Below are 15,727 nucleotides of genomic sequence, written 5' to 3' on the forward strand. Positions count from 1 at the left end.
GACCAGGTTGGAACAGACCTTTGAGATCATTGAGTCCAACCTATCACCCAGCACCCTCTGATCAACTCAACCATGGCACCAAGGGCTTCATCCAGGCTCTTCCTAAACACCTCCAGGGATGGTGACTCCACCACCTCCCTGGGCAGCACATTCCCATGGCCAATCTTTCTCTCCCCAGCCCAAACCTCCCCTGGCACAGCTTGGGACTGTGTCCTCTTGTTCTGGTGCTGCTTGCCTGGGAGAAGAGACCAACCCCCACCTGGCTCCAACCTCCCTTCAGGTAGCTGTAGAGAGCAATGAGGTCTCCCCTGAGCCTCCTCTTCTCCAGGCTAAGCAACCCCAGCTCCCTCAGCCTCTCCTCACAGGGCTGTGCCCCAGACCCCTCCCCAGCTTTGTTGCCCTTCTCTGGACACCTTCAAGTGTCTCAGCTGGCCACTGGGATGTGCTTCCCAAGGAGGTGGCAGAGTCCCCATCCCTGGAGGTGTTCAGAAAAGGCTTGGATGTGGCCCTTGGAGCCATGGGTTGGTTGTCAGGAGGTGCTGGGTGACAGGTTGGCCTTGATGACCTCTGAGGTCTTTTCCAGCCTTACTGATTCTGTGACACTGCTCTGTGCTGGGAGCACTGTGGAGCAGTGGAGTTAATGTCAGAGACTCAGCTCAGCACAGAATGGGTTGGAAGGCATCTTTCAAGCTCACCCAGTCCAACCCTCCTGCAGCCAGCAGGGACATCTGCAGCTAGAGCAGGTTGCTCAGAGCCCCAGACAGCCTGGCCTGGAATGGTTCCAGGGGTGGGACATCTCCCACCTCTGTGGGCAGCCTGTGCCAATGTCTCATCACCATCACTGGAAAGAATTCCTTCCTCATCTCCAGTCTCAATCTGCCCTCCTCAAGCTTCAATCCCTTCCCTCTCCTCCTGTCACTCCCAGCCCTTGTCCAAAGTCCCTCCCCAGCTCTCCTGGAGCCCCTTCAGCTACTGCAAGGCTGCTCTAAGGTCTCCCTGGAGCCTTCTCTTCCCCAGGCTGAACAGCCCCAACTCTCCCAGCCTGTCCCTACAGGAGAGGTCCTTGCCCAGGGGAAACTTAGAAAGGTTTTTCCACCCTGCCACTGCAGCCATGTGATAAATGTGAATCAGGGCTCTCCCCTTGCAGGGAACATCCAGGCCCTTGAGCAAACCCAGGGCTCCTTCAGAAACTGCACTATCAGCTTTTATTTCCCCAAAGGAATCATTTCTTGTCAGAAACAAAACCTCACCACTTCCAGGAGAGATGTCAGCAGTGTTCCTGGGGAAAACAAAACCAAACCAAAGCAGCAACCTGGGTTTGTGCTGCAGGGGGCAGGGGGCAGGCAGCCACTCCAAGACAGCTCACCAAAGGCAAACTCAGAGACTCATGGAATGGGTTGGGTTGGAAGGGACCTTCAAGGTCATCCAGTTCCAACCCCCCTGCCATGGGCAGGGACACCTCCCACCAGCCCAGGCTTTAAGCATACAGACTAGAACACAGAATTAACCAGGCTGGAACAGACCTTTGAGATCAAGTCCAAGCTATCACCCAACACCATCTGATCAACTCAGCCATGGCACTGAATGCCTCATCCAGGCTCTTCTTAAACACCTCCAGTGATGGGGACTCCACCACCTCCCTGGGCAGCACATTCCCATGGCCAATCTCTCTTGCTGGGAAGAATTTCTTCCTAACACCCAGCCTAAACCTCCCCTGGCACAGCTTGAGACTGTGTCCTCTTGTTCCGGTGCTGCTTGCCTGGGAGAAGAGACCAAGCCCCACCTGGCCACAACCTCCCTTCAGGGAGTTGTAGAGAGCAATGAGGTCTGCCCTGAGCCTCCTCTTCTCCAGGCTGAACACCCCAGGCCACTTCATGGCCACCTCTGAACCCACTCCCTCAGGTCCACATCCTCCCTGTGCTGAGGGCTCCAGAGCTGGATGCAGCACTGCAGGTGAGGTCTCACCAGAGCAGAGCTGGGTGGCAGAACCTGAGAAGCTTCATCTGAGCAGCAGCACAGCCCTGCAGGCACGCTGCTGGCCTGTGCAAGCAGACCTCCTCAGGTCCAGATGCCTGGGTGGAAAGCAAGAGGAGCAAGGTGCTGCTTCTGCCGAGTTTGACCTTCCTCTGCTCGTGTCCTGCTATGGACCTCGCTGAGGACAGGGCTGAGCAGCAGAGTGCCAGCAGTCACAGCTAAAAGAGCAGCAGCCTGCTTGCTCCTGATGCAGGCAGAATTGCCTAGGAGGATCTCATCAAGGAGGAGATGATTCTATTTAGTGCTGGCTAAAGGGCAATAATGAAGTGTGAAGGCTAACAAACGGTCAGCTGGCAGAAATCTTTTGTGGTCAATTATCAGTTCCAGCCACCCATTTCCAAGCAGATGTTCAAATCACATCTCAGTTGTACATCTGCTCCAGCACAGCCTCAGCAGCATTTCAATTCCTCTGGGAAGCTGCAAGTAAATGTCTCTGCTCAGGACTGAATGAATCCTCCAGGAACTGGAAGGAGCAGCAGCACAGCCACGAGCCCCCAGGGTCGTCTCCAGACTCACTCCATCGTCACACAGGTGGTGGTTCCTCTTTCCTCACCCAGCCTGGAGAGAGGGAGGTTCTACTGGCACAGAACCTGCAGCTGCAACTCACAGAATCCCCAACTGGGTTGGGAAGGACCTTTAAAGGTCATCCAGTCCAACCCCCTGCAGCCAGAGCCCCAAGCAAGCTGAGCTGGAATGGTCCCAGGGATGAGCTCTCTGCCCCCTCTCTGGGCAGCCTCTCCCCACCCTCACTGAAACAATTCTTCCTTCTCTCCAGTCTGAGTCTCCCTCTTTCAGTTCAAACCATCCCCTTCCCCTTGTCCTGTCACAGCAGGCCCTGCTCAAAAGTCTGTCCCCAGCTTTCTGCTCACTCCCTTTAAGCACTCAAAAGCCACCAGAAGGTCTCCCTGGAGCTTTTTCTTCTCCAGGCTGAATAAACCCAACTCTCTCAGCCTGGCTTCGCAGCAGAGGGCCTCCAGCCCTCCCAGCATTGTTGTGAGCTCCTCTGGACTCACTCCAACAGGTTAATGTCCTTGTGCTGAAGACTCCAGAGCTGAGCAAAGTGATAAGTGAAAAGATAAAACCTCTGCTGCAGTCTGTAATTCACCCAAACAAGCCAGGAGCAAGAGGAAGGACACAAGGAAGAGCAGACAAATCATGCCAGAGGGGACAGTAAAGGTCACAAAGAGAGCTGGGAAGGGACTTTTGACAAGGGCTTGTAGTGGCAGGACAAGAGGGAATGGACTGAAGCTTGAGGAGGGGAGATTGAGACTGGAGATGAGGAAGAAATTCTCCCCAGGGAGGGTGGGGAGAGACTGGCACAGGCTGCCCAGGGAGGCTGTGGCTGTCCCCTCCCTGGAGGTGTTGGAGGCCAGGCTGGATGAGGCCTCAAGCAACCTGGGCTGGTGGGAGGTGACTCTGAAGCTCCTGCCCCCAGCTTGCTGTCCTCTGCAAATTCACTGCTGATGGACTCAATGCCCTCCTCCAGGTCATCAATAAAGATATTGATCAGGCTGGGGCCCAGCACTGCTCCCTGGGGCACACCACTGGTGCCTGGCTGCCAGCTGGCTGTGGCACCATTCACCACCACCCTCGGGGCTCAGCCTCCAGCCAGCTCCTAACCCAGCTCAGAGAGCTGCTGCCCAAGCCAGGGGCTGCCAGCTTGCCCAGGAGTTTCTGGGGATCATTCTGCAGCTCTGCCACCTCCCACAGAAATGATCCCCCAAGACATGGCAGCAGAGCCAGGGGCCCAGAAGAACCATGGGGGGGAGGGATGAAAGCCAAGCCCCTGAGCCTCGGTGGTTGTGTGCCAAGTGGGAAGGCTCAGGCTGGCTCTGCCAGGCTGAATCCCAAGCCTGCAGCTCTTTGGAAGAGGAAAGAGCATTGCACTAATGAGACAAAAGGGGGGGGGGGGGGGAATCCAATTGTGTGTGGCAGAGGGAAGGTTGTGCCCCAGCAAAACCAGAGCTCTGCTTCCATTCAGCAGCCTGCCTCATCTGGAGCTGCTGCTGCCTGCTTCTCTGGGACTCACAACAGAAGTCTTGCATTTTTAATTGGAAAGGGAAGAGGGGGGAAAAGAGGCCATTTGAAGCTTCCCTTGCACAGTCCCCTCCTCCTGCTGCTGTATTCAGAGGCTGGAAAGCAGCCCTGTGGCTATGCAGCTGTTGGTGCTGCCCAGATAAGTGCAGGCTCCGTGGAATGTGCCACAGCAGCCTCAGATCCTTCCAAGAAATGACAATTACTGCACCCAATTATTGCAGCCACGGTGGGAGGGCAGCTCTGGAAGCTACCAGAACACTCTCTGCCCTTCAGAATCTCCCAGCCCCAGCCATCAACCTGCCAGATACTGCTCTTCAGTTGATAGCCAGGCCTGCTTCTCACAGGCACCTTCCTCCAAAGCTCAGCAGCTGATAGGAAACTGGCTGGCACTGCTGAGAAGGGCAATGTGCAGAAGCTGGCAGGAGGAAACCCAAATCCTGGTGTTTAAGCTAAAGATTCCCTGAGCTCACAGCTGGAGACTGACAGGGAGTTGCCTCCCAACACAAGCCAGAGCTCAGGGATCACAGGGGTTGGAAGGGACCTCCAGAGATCATCCAGTCCTACCCCCTGCCAGAGCAGGGCACACAGGAACACAGCCAGGTGGCTTTGGAAGCTCTGCAGAGCAGGAGACTGCACAACCTCTCTGGGCAGCCTGCTCCAGGGCTCAGCACCCTCACAGTGAAGTTTCTCCTTATACTCCTGTAGCACCTCCTCTGCTCCAGCTTGCCCCCAGTGCCCCTTGTGCTGTCCTTGGCCATCCCTGAGCAGAGCCTGGCTCCAGCCCTGCACATCTTCATCCTCAGCACTGAGGGCAGCCCTCAGGCTCCTCTGCTCCCAGCCCCAGCTCTCAGCCTGGCCTCCCAGGGAGATGTTCCACTGCCTGCAGCAGCTCTGTGCCTCTGGGCTGGACTCTTTCAAGCAGTTCCCTGATTGTCTTCTAGGTGCCAATTCCCTTTTTCCTTCCCTTTCTAGTTAAGAGACACAGCTGTAGAGCAGATTGGGAAGGAAGAACAAAGCAGTGGGAAGAAGCCTGGCAAAGGTATTCCTGTGCCACAGGAGGAAAGAATCTTCCTGGGTAAAGAAGCTCTGAGGAGGAGGAAGAATGAGTTCTTCCTCTTGTCCTATCACTTGTTTCAACCCCCACCTGGCTGAAACTTCCTTTCAGGGAGCTGTAGAGAGCCAGAGGGTCTCCCCTCAGCCTCCTTTGCTCCAGACTGAACACCCCCAGGCCCCACAGCTGCTCCTGACCAGCCCTGCTCTCCAAACCCCTCCACCTCCTGAAGGCCAAGGTCAAAGCTGCAGATCCTTCTCCTTACTCAAAGCCACACTGGGAGCGGCCAGGCAGGCACAGAACATCTGACTGCAGCAGGTCTGCAGCAGCCACAGGGATGAACCAACCAAGGGACAACTCCTGGAGCACGGCAGAGCGGAAGGCAGCCGGCACCGATCGCTGCCAGGAGCTGCTCAGCTGCTGCCATCTGCTGGAAACCTCTCCGGAGGGACAGCAGCCACCAAACCAGGGCAAACCTCTGCCCTGCAGAACACCTCCCAGGGCTGCCTCACAACCTCCTTTCCCACTCGGCCCAGCCCTGTACTCTTCCCCTCTCACAGGCTAAAGTCTTGAAGTATTTTTCCCCCCCAACCACCTCCTTCGGTGCAGCTTAAGAAAGGAACCAGCCCAGCAGCACACAACCAACCCAGCTGCTCCGGGAGTTTATTTAGGGTTCAAAGGCATCCCAGAGGCTCCTAAGAAGCCACCTTTTGTCCTCCTGCCCTGGTACAGGGATAACTTTGCTCAGGTTTCTTGCCACTGCTTGGCTCTTCCTGCTTCATCTGGGCTGGAGCTGTGGCACTCACCTGGAAAGATAAGGAAGAAGGGGATTAAGACCTCAGAGATGATTGCCTTGAAGCCTGGCTTATGCAGCTCTCTAAACACCACCCTTCCCTCCAGCTGAACAGCCCTTCCCTGGCAGGGGGAGAACACCACAGTGCACCTGGACACCACTGCAAGGGGAAAGCAAAAGGGATGGAGCTCAAACCACTTCAGTTACAAGAACTGGAGGTGTTGCTCACTCTAAGGCTGCCTGGAGGCCGTTTCCCCCTCAGCATCCCATGGAGGGGTCAATTGCCTTGGAAAACTGCTTCTGGTTGCTTTGGTTTCTGGCCTCAGCTGGGGTGGGAGCCCTTGGCCATGCTGGTGCTGAGCTCTGCTCAGCTGCACTCTGGCTCTGGGGAGAAGAGGACCTGGATCTTCCCCACAGGATCACCAGAGACACATCCCTGCTGCTTAAGGGAGTCTCTGCCAGGGAATCCACACCCAGGCTTTGCTGCCTAGGAGACATCAGCCCCCTCTAAGGGCTCTTGGGGCAGACAGCTCCTCACAGGCAGTCATTTGTGAGGGCTTCTGGAGCTCCTCTTTCGGCTCCCTCCAAACACTTGTCCCCCAGAGGCTGATCCAGAGAGTCAGAACCAATGGGGCTAAGGCTCAGAAGCTCCTGAATGTCAAGGTCAAACGAGGGACTTGTGCTGCCTGCAGATGGTTCTCATCCCAATTAGCAGCACCTCGACTGCAAAGCCCTTCAGAACTGCCTGGGGAGGACCCTGGAGCTCTGCCCCTTGGTTTCTCAGGGATCTCTGAGGCTGCACTTGCAGTGCTGCTGGTGAGTGATGCCCCAGAGGAGCTGCTCTCCTCCCTGTCAGTCTCTCCATTAACATTTTGGCTCAGAGTCCTTTAGCTACTTAGGTTCCATGCACCCAGCTGCCAAGATTTCCTGGATCTCTTCCTCAGTGCCACTGAAAGCAGAATTCCTTTCTTCAGAGCCTGACAGCTCCAACAAGCAGTCACCCATCCCAGCCTCATCAAGACAGCTCATTATGTCTAGAGAAATGACAACATCATCATCCCTGGAGGCAGGACAGGCGGCAGCAAGGTCACCACGGGCAGGAGCAGCCAGGCCAGGGGATCCTTGGTGGGTCTGGAGTGCCACAGTGATGACTCAACACAAAGGCTCTCTTAGGTGCCTGCAGGGCCTGAACCTGCCCTGCACCCCAGCACCAGACAGCAGCACTCACACATCACATCCTTTGCAACCTCAGCCTGAGAGCACACAGCACACTCCAGGCATGAAATAAAGCCTCCCAGCCCCTCCCAGCACCTCACCCCCACCACCTCCATCCCTCAAAGACACCAAACTAATCAAAAGGCCTTTTTTCTCCTCTTTTCAGGGTGAGGAAAAGCTGAGCAAGGGAGGAGCAGCTCTGCCAGGGAGCTGAGAGGACATTCAGCTGCACATTAGTCACTGCCACACTCCCCACAGCACACACATCGTGGTGAGAGAGCAGAAGAGGAGGAACCTGCCCCTAAAATTCAGCAGCCCAAAAGCAGTCCCCGAGCTGCTTTTCCTCTCAGGGAGGACTCACACACACGTGAGCCTTGGGAAGCTTGGCAGCCCTGCCTTTGACCCTCACCCAGCAGGAGAGCTTGGCTTAAGGAGAGCTATTTCCTGTCCTCTCTGACCGACAGAGTCAGAGGGATACCTTTTGTCCTCCTGCTTTCAAACACAAGGAGGTGGGGGGTGGGGTGGGGGTGGTTTCACCTACCCCAGGAATAAACCCCAGGCAGTTCTGCTGCTTCCTTTTGTCCTTCTGGCCAAACAATAACAAACACAACAACACACCCCAGCACTTCCAGGCTAATCCTCTGACCACAGCGAGGGGAAACAAAAAACAAACCACCTCAAGAATGACCTCCCCAGGTACAAAACCTGCACAAGAAGTTAAGGAGCCACAGGCAGTCCTCACCAGGTGACATTTTGCCTGGAGTTCTGCCGTTCAGCCAGTGCCTAAGGGGTTCAAGGAGAAACAAAAGGCAAACTGAACCAAATCAAGCGTGGATTCAATCCCCCAGAGGGTAGCAGCCTAATAAACTGACTCCTAACCAGTGAGGGCTTGAACAGGAACCAACCACTTTAAGCCTGTTTGGTGGAACCAGCTTACAAAGAGTACATTTGGAGATGTTCTGAGGCTCAGCTTGCAGGCAAGGAAATGGCTTTACTGCCATGGTAATGATAGGACTGAGGGGGATGGAGCAAAACTAGACATGGGGAGATTCAGATTGGATGTTAGGAAGAAGTTCTTCCCCAGCAGGGTGGTGAGACAGTGGCACAGGTTGCCCAGGGAGGTGGTGGAAGCTTCATCCCTGGAGGGTTTTAAGGCCAGGCTGGATGTGGCTGTGAGCAACCTGCTGCAGTGTGAGGTGTCCCTGCCCCTGGCAGGGGGTTGGAACTGGCTGAGCCTTGAGCTCCCTTCCAACCCTGACAATTCCATGACCTTCCCAACTTGCCTAACTGCAGCCTGTGCTGGGTCCTCTCAGCCTTACATCAACTGATTCTAGAGGCAGAACTCAAATGACTATGTGATGGATGATGCATGGGCCCAGGCAGGGCCTCCTGCCAAACCTCCAGGGATGGGGAGGTGGTGGAAGCCTCATCCCTGGAGGTTTTTAAGGCCAGGCTGGATGTGGCTCTGGGCAACCTGATCTAGTGTGAGGGGAGTTGGAACTAGATGACCCTTGAGGTCCTTTCCAACCCTAACAATTCTCTGATTCCTCACTGGAGCGTGGAACTCGGGGGCTGTCCAAGGATTTGCACCAGGGTAACACTCCCTAACAGCTTAAATGGCTCCTGAAGTGATGCTGCCTGCTGCTGCCTCCTCACCCTGTCCCTTGTGCCAGCACTGGTGAGACCAAACTGGAGCCAGCTCAGCCCTGACTGCAAGGCAGCAGCAGCAGAGCCAGGGTGGGCAGACAGAGGCTCTTCAGAGTTGCACACACTCTCTGTGGCTTTCCAGCACAGCTTCAGTGACTAGTGGGACCAAAAGGGAAAGCTACCAAGAAAGAGCTCCGTCAAGAGGGTCGGACCAGACGATCTTCAGAGGTCCCTTCCCGGCCAAGCCAGTCCCTGATTCCCTGGAGGCTCAGCGGCCACTTTGCCTTCCACACTCCCTGCTGCCAGACACAGCTCTGGTCCCTGAAGACCTTTGCAGCCTTCAGCGCTCTGCTCCCTGAAGACCAAGGGGCACGTACTAGAGAAAACAATCGGAAGCCGCCGGGGGGCAGTCCCCAACCCCATGAGAAAGCTGCGGAAAGGCCAACTCGGGACTGGGGCTGCTGCTCCGCTGGCACTCACAGCACCAAGAGCAGCTCTCAGGCTTCACCCTCTCACTCGCTGCCCTACTCGTACCTGCCCCAGGCCCGCTGCTACCTCAGCACTCCCTTTCCCTGCCCAGTCCCTCGGGAGCTCCCAAACGGAGCCGAGACCGCCCCGGGGGACGAGTCCGTCCCGTCCGCGGCTCTTCCTCCCGGGCAGGCCCAAGGTCCGAGCGTCCTCCCCGAGCGCTGCACCGGGAAGAGGAGCAAATAATGCCACAAACCGCTGGGATGAGACAAAAGCCCTGCGCGGGTGCGGCCCCGGCCCCGGCCCCGGGCGCGGCACAGCCTGCGCCGCCAGCGCCTCCGCCCCGCCCCGCCCCGCCCAAGGCGGCAAATGATTGGCGGAGCGCGGCCCCGCCCCTCCCCTCGGCAGCTCGGCGCTCGAGCGGCGGAAGTGACGGCCAGGCGCGGCCAGCCGAGCGCCGGAAGTGACGGCCAGGCGCGGCCAGCCGAGCGCCGAGCGCAGCTGATGCAACCTGGCGGAGGTCGGTGGGGCTGGGCCGGGGGGAACCGGAGCGGCCCCCGGAGCGGGCGGGGCCTCGGGCGGCTCCCGGGGGGCTCCCGGGGGGATGGTGTCTCCGGTAAACGCTGTCTCGTTCCTTTTAGCCGCCGCCATGGAGCCTGCGCCCGGCCCGCAGGAGAAGTATCACCTCATCACTCGGAACCTGCAGGTACTGGGGCGGGGGGACCGGGGCCGAGGCGGGCCCGAGGTGGGGTGGATCGAGGTCAGGGCAAGCCCTGGGCGTAGCGGAGGGGGCCCGCATCTGCCTCTGCACCCAGCAGGAGCCCGGGGACGTGCTGCATGCAGGGCGGGCCCCGCGTCCTCCCCGAGCCATGCCGGCGCGGTCCCGGGGAGACCCAGCCGTGCCAGCTGTGTGCCTTGACGCCTTCACAGGAGGTGCTGGGGGAGGATAAGCTCATGGCCATCCTGAAGGAGCGAGAGTTGAAGATCTACTGGGGAACTGCCACCACCGGCAAGCCACACGTGGCCTACTTCGTGCCCATGTCCAAGATCGCAGACTTCCTGAAGGCGGGGTGCGAGGTACGGGGCCGGGCTGGGAGCTTTGGCAGCACGCTGGCGAGTGGGAACCTGTGGCTCCCTTGACTCCTGGCTTTGTCCCCCTCTGTCCCAGGTGACAATACTCTTTGCTGACCTCCATGCTTACCTGGACAACATGAAGGCCCCCTGGGAGCTGCTGGAGCTGCGCACCCGTTACTACGAGAGCATGATCAAAGCCATGCTGGAGAGCATTGGGGTGCCCCTGGAGAAGCTGAAGTTTGTCCGGGGCACTGACTACCAGCTCAGCAAGTGAGTCCTGAGGCACTTGGGCCTCTCAGGAGGGAGAAAGCCTGACCTGGGGCTCTGCTCTCCCCGAGCTTGTCCCATCCCTGAGCCTGCTCCCGGGCGCTGTCATTCGGGGATGAAAGCCAAGGTGCCTCTAAGCTTTGGCTCCTCTAAGCTTTGGCTCCTCTTGAGGTGGCCAGAAGTGGTGTGAAGCACCTCTGGAAGATGTCCTCTTCCCAGTGCTGAGAGTGCTGTCCCTCCCCTCAGGGAGTACACGCTGGACGTGTACCGCCTCTCCTCCGCGGTGACGCAGCACGACGCCAAGAAGGCAGGAGCGGAGGTGGTGAAGCAGGTGGAGCATCCCTTGCTGAGTGGTTTGCTCTACCCAAGCCTGCAGGTATGGCCAGGGAGGTGCTGGATGAAGGCAGCACCACAGGGACATGTGAGAGTGAATGGCAGGCTCAGAGCATTGGTTGGGCTGGAAGAGATCTCTAAGATCATCAAGGCCACCCATCAGCCCAGCACTGCCATGTCTGCTCTAAAGCAGGTCCCTCAGCACCACATCTGCAGGGCTTTGAAACCCCTCCAGGGGTGGGGATGCCAGCACTGGCCTGGGCAGCCTGTTCCAGGGCTTGGCAACCCCTTCCTGATAAACCTAAGCCTCACCTGGGGCAACTTGAGGCCATTTCCTCTTGTTCCATCTCTCATTCCCTGGGAGCAGAGCCCAACTGCCACCTGGCCCCAGCCTCCTTTGAGTTGTAGAGAGCCAGAAGGTCTCCCCTCAGCTGCCTTTTCTCCAGCTAAACCCCAGCTCCCTCAGCTGCTCCTCACCAGCCCTGTTCTCCACACCCTTCCCCAACTTCATTGCCCTTCTCTGGACCCTCTCCAGCCCCTCAAGGTCTTTCTTGGAGTGAGGGCCTCAAAACTAAGCCCAGTATCTGAGGTGTGTCCTCACCAGTGCCAAGGTTGTTCCACTTCACCCCAGTATTGCATCTGGCAGCAGCACAAAGCATAGGACCAGCACAGAGCTGCTTCTCCAGCCAGCTGCACAGCAGGAAATCCAGAGGGCTCCCATCCTTCCCAAGGGTGGGAATGCCCCAGCAGAGGGGAAGCTTAAAGCACAGCTGGAGTGTGGAGTCTTGGGCCCAGTCTCAGGGCTGTGGGTGTCTCTGCAGGCCCTGGATGAGGAGTACCTCAAGGCTGATGCACAGTTTGGAGGAGTTGACCAGAGGAAGATTTTCACCTTTGCAGAGAAGGTGAGGAATGAGGAATCTGGGAGGCCTCTGTGGTGCTGCTGTGTGGCTCAGGGCTCAAGCACTTCATAATCCATTGGGAGAAGCAGCTGGCACCACCACAGGGCCTGCTGCTGCTGCTCTCCCTGCCTGTGGGGCTCTGGTGTGCTGCCACACATCCCTGGCTGGGGCTGCCAGGGCTTTGTGAGCCTGTGACAGCTTTCTGGGTGCTGTTGTTCTGGGTCCCCAAGTTATCTGGAGCTAGGAGCAAAGAGGGAGTGTGAGTTAAAGCTCCTCTTTAGAAGGAGGTTGTCCACAACTTGCCTCTTTGCTTTTCTTCCCCCAGTACCTTCCTTCCCTAGGCTATGCCAAGCGAATCCATTTGATGAACCCAATGGTTCCTGGGCTGACAGGCAGCAAAATGAGCTCATCAGAGGAGGTTGGTGCCTGAGTGCTGGCTGTGGGCAGGGGTTCTGCAGGAGGGTTGATGGATGGAGGCAGAGAGGCTGCACCCCAGGAGGTGACCTCTCTCTCCACTCACACTTGGGCCTGAGGAGAAGTTGCAGCACCTCCTGCTGTGAGTTCCCTGAGCAAGAGGTTGGGGTGAAGGGGCTACAGAGAGCCTCCTCCTGCAGGACTCCAAGATTGACCTTCTGGACCGCAAGGAGGATGTGAAGAAGAAGCTGAGGAAGGCTTTCTGTGAGCCAGGCAATGTGGAGAACAATGGAATCCTCTCCTTCATCAAGCATGTCCTCTTTCCCCTCAAGTCAGGTGAGGCTCTCGCCATGCTCAGCTGCTGGCTCTGGGGGTTTTGGGAGGGGACAGGAGCGTGCTGCCCCTGAGTGTCCTCTCCCCAGCCCCTGCTGCAGGCCCTCTCAGCTTCTGGGCTGTGTGGGGTGGGTGCCCTGCCTGGCTGAGCAAGGTGTGAGTCACTGCTTGGGTTCATCTGAGCCTTGGAATCTGTGTCCCAGAGTTCGTGGTGCTGCGAGAAGAGAAATGGGGAGGAAACAAAACCTACACAGCTTATGAGGGCCTGGAGAAGGACTTTGCTGAGCAGGTGAGCACTGGGATGGGCTGAACCCTCTCCCTGTCCCTTCTGGAAGCTCCCTGGGAGGGCTGTGAGCAGCAGTGGGAGATGGGAATGCACACCAGGATGAGGTGTGGGGCACAGTGTGGCCCAGTAGCTGTAGGGTGGCTGCAGGCTGCTCCCAGCCAGGAGAGCCTGGAGGTGAGAGGAGGGGAGGTGAAGGTTGTGGGGGGCACCTGGTGTGGGAAAGAGCCACATCCTGGCACAGAGCAGCAGTCTGTTTTCAGCTGTTCCCATCTAAGGCTGCAGCCTTAGGGTGTCCAGGGGAAGGGCTTTTGTTTTCCAAGGGGGAATCAGGCCAAGGGTTGGGATTTACCTCTCCACTTTCCTTGGTCTCCACTTCCTACCTCAGTGGCCTCAGGGCAGTGACTCAAATTCTGCTGCTGCTTCCCCTGCCTGGGAGGAAACCACACAGGAACCTGTCTGTCATGATACAGGTTGTGCATCCTGGAGACCTGAAGAACTCAGTGGAAGTGGCCCTGAACAAACTGCTTGACCCCATCAGGGAGAAGTTCAACAGCCCAGAACTGAAGAAGCTGACCGAGGCAGCCTATCCCAAAGCCAGTAAGGAGGTGCTGGGAGCTCAGGGAAGTGGGGTCCTGGCCATGCAGGCTGGGAGGGAGAAAATCCCTTCAGAGAATGAGGTTAGAGAGAAGTTCTGATGCTTCAGCCTCAGGAGGAGCCCTGGAGAGTGTTAGGAAGGGGGAGGAGAGGCCAGTGGGGGAGGACTCTTTGCCTACCCTGGAGAGGACAGGTGCCACTACAGTTCTCTGATGCACAGTGTGCCCCAGAGCCAGCATTTGGGGGGGCACTGAGTGCTGCCCAGGGCCTGGCCAGCTCCCTGGCATTGTGCTGGGTGGCACAGCTGCTCCCTTTGCGCCGCAGAGCCCGCAGAGAAGCACACCAAGAACTCGGAGCCGGAGAGCACAGTGGTGCCGTCCCAGCTGGACATGCGAGTGGGCAGGGTGATCAGCGTGGAGAAGGTACAGGGGCAGCAGGGAGAGGGGAGCCCCCCTCCCACCCTGCCATGGGCACCTGGGGGGGGGCTGCCTCTATCTTCTGTGCCAGCCCAGTCCCCTTCCTCTGCTCCTCACCTGGCTTTGCCTGGCAGCACCCGGACGCTGACAGCCTGTACGTGGAGCAGATCGATGTGGGGGAGCCGGAGCCCCGCACGGTGGTCAGTGGCCTGGTGCAGTTTGTCCCCAGGGAGCAGCTGCAGGACAGGCTGGTGGTGCTGCTCTGCAACATGAAGCCCAAGGCCATGAGGGGGGTGGAGTCGAAGGGCATGGTGCTGTGTGCCTCCAGGTGAGGGAGGGGAGCCTTGGGGTACCCTCCAGGGCTACCATCTGTTTCCCTCCCCCCCCTTCTCCTGCCTTGGAGCCCAGAGGTGCTGAGGGGCAGGTGGGACCCACTTTGGGGTGACTCTGCTTCCTCCACAGCCTGGGGGAACCTCGGCAAGTGGAGCTCCTGGACCCCCCTGCGGGGTGCTGCGCTGGGGAGCGAGTCTACGTGGAGGGCTATGAGGATGGGGACCCTGAGGATGAGCTCAAGCCCAAGAAGAAGGTCTTTGAGAAGCTGCAGGTGAGGGGCTGTGCCACAGCAGTGCTTAGGGACGCCTGGAAGCCACTGTCCCCACCTCTGGGTGACCCCAGATGAGCTGTTAGCCGCTGGGTGTCTGTGTTTGCCGCTGGTAGCGAGGCTGTGGAGGAGAGCAAGCTCCCTGTTGGCTGAACAGGGTGCTGATGGCAGCCCAGGTCTGACCTTGCCCCCCCTGCTCTGCTCCCCAGGCCGACTTCCGTGTCTCTGAGGACTGTGTGGCCCAGTGGAAGCAGAGGAACTTCCTGACCAAGCTGGGGACAGTCTCCTGTAAAAGCCTGAAGGGTGGCAGCATCGGCTAATGCCACCAGAGCCTCTGCTCGTGCCTCCTGCCTGGCCCTCTCCACTGCCTCAGCCCTCCCTGGGCTCTGCCATCTCCTCCCTGGCACCCTGAGCTGGGGGGCTCAGTCCTTGGGGGGCTCTGGGACTCAACTTGCAGCTCTGCCCCCTCAAGAGCTGGCTCTGACACTCCCCCGGGCCTGCTCAGCCAGCGCCTGTGCCTCAGCCGTGGCCAGCTCTGGGGACTGGCGGTGGCACCGTACCCAAGGGACCTGTGTGACCCCTGCCCCTGGGCCATGGGCTCCCAGCTGTGCCAGGGACTGGCTGCCCTGCCCGCTGCTCCCGCCTGGGCTGCCATGTGCTGCGGGGAGGGCAGGAAGGGAAGGCTGCTTGCTCAAACCTGTGTTGCTGCTAACTGAGCTGGGGACAGCCAGGCAGACCCTGCCCCCTGCTCGGCCCAGTGCCACTGCTGGTGCTGCTCTTTGCCCAGGAGCCCACAGGCAGCCCTGGTGGGCCTGCCCTTGAGCCCGTGGCAGGCCCCTGGGAGGCACAGGCCTTGAACACTGACTCGGGAACCCCTCTCTGTCTGTTGTAAACCCCAATAAAACATGGAGCTGGCTGCAGCCACGGCTGTCTGTCTGTCTGTCTGTCCTGGGGCTGGTGGCTGAGCTGGGCAGCCAGCCCTGCTTCTGTCTTCTAGTGCTGCCCAAGCCCTCTACCCACCCTGGGCAGGGTCTGTGCCTGCCCCAGAGCCTGGCAGTGCTGGGAGGGGCAGCTGGCACTGCGTGGCCAGGCTGTGGCCAGGAAGCACAGGAGGCAGCAAGCTTCAGTCATCAGGTTTTGTTGTTTGGTTTTTTTTTAGCCAGCCAGGTACAGAGCTTGGAGCAGCTACTCAGCAGCAGAGGGGTTTTTGGTTTGGTTTGGTTGGGTTTGGTTGTTTGGTTTGGTGGTTGTTATTATTTTCTTCT

The 15,727-nt window shown here is 58.4% G+C and overlaps 1 protein-coding gene across 1 annotated transcript; it reads left to right on the forward strand.

Annotated features, from left to right (window-relative positions):
• Window positions 1-9,710: 9,710 nt before the first annotated feature.
• Window positions 9,711-15,049, forward strand: YARS1 (tyrosyl-tRNA synthetase 1). Its single transcript, XM_054170573.1, has 14 exons — window positions 9,711-9,765; window positions 9,887-9,951; window positions 10,176-10,322; window positions 10,414-10,589; window positions 10,833-10,962; window positions 11,741-11,821; window positions 12,144-12,236; window positions 12,433-12,568; window positions 12,769-12,854; window positions 13,322-13,448; window positions 13,770-13,867; window positions 13,996-14,189; window positions 14,324-14,465; window positions 14,672-15,049. The coding sequence occupies exons 1-14, from the start codon at window positions 9,750-9,752 to the stop codon at window positions 14,780-14,782; spliced, it is 1,602 nt and encodes a 533-aa protein (XP_054026548.1). The 5' UTR covers window positions 9,711-9,749; the 3' UTR covers window positions 14,783-15,049.
• The last annotated feature ends 678 nt before the right edge of the window (window positions 15,050-15,727 follow it).

The sequence above is a fragment of the Dryobates pubescens genome, chromosome 20 (assembly GCF_014839835.1).
Source record: "Dryobates pubescens isolate bDryPub1 chromosome 20, bDryPub1.pri, whole genome shotgun sequence".
Lineage (NCBI taxonomy): Eukaryota > Metazoa > Chordata > Aves > Piciformes > Picidae > Dryobates > Dryobates pubescens.

What these genes read in the sequence shown, in the direction of transcription:
- YARS1 (XM_054170573.1), top strand. An exon ending in ACTGACTACCAGCTCAGCAA is followed by an intron (nt 10,590 to 10,832) that starts GTGAGTCCTGAG and finishes CCCTCCCCTCAG; the next exon opens with GGAGTACACGCTGGACGTGT. An exon ending in TTTTCACCTTTGCAGAGAAG is followed by an intron (nt 11,822 to 12,143) that starts GTGAGGAATGAG and finishes TTCTTCCCCCAG; the next exon opens with TACCTTCCTTCCCTAGGCTA.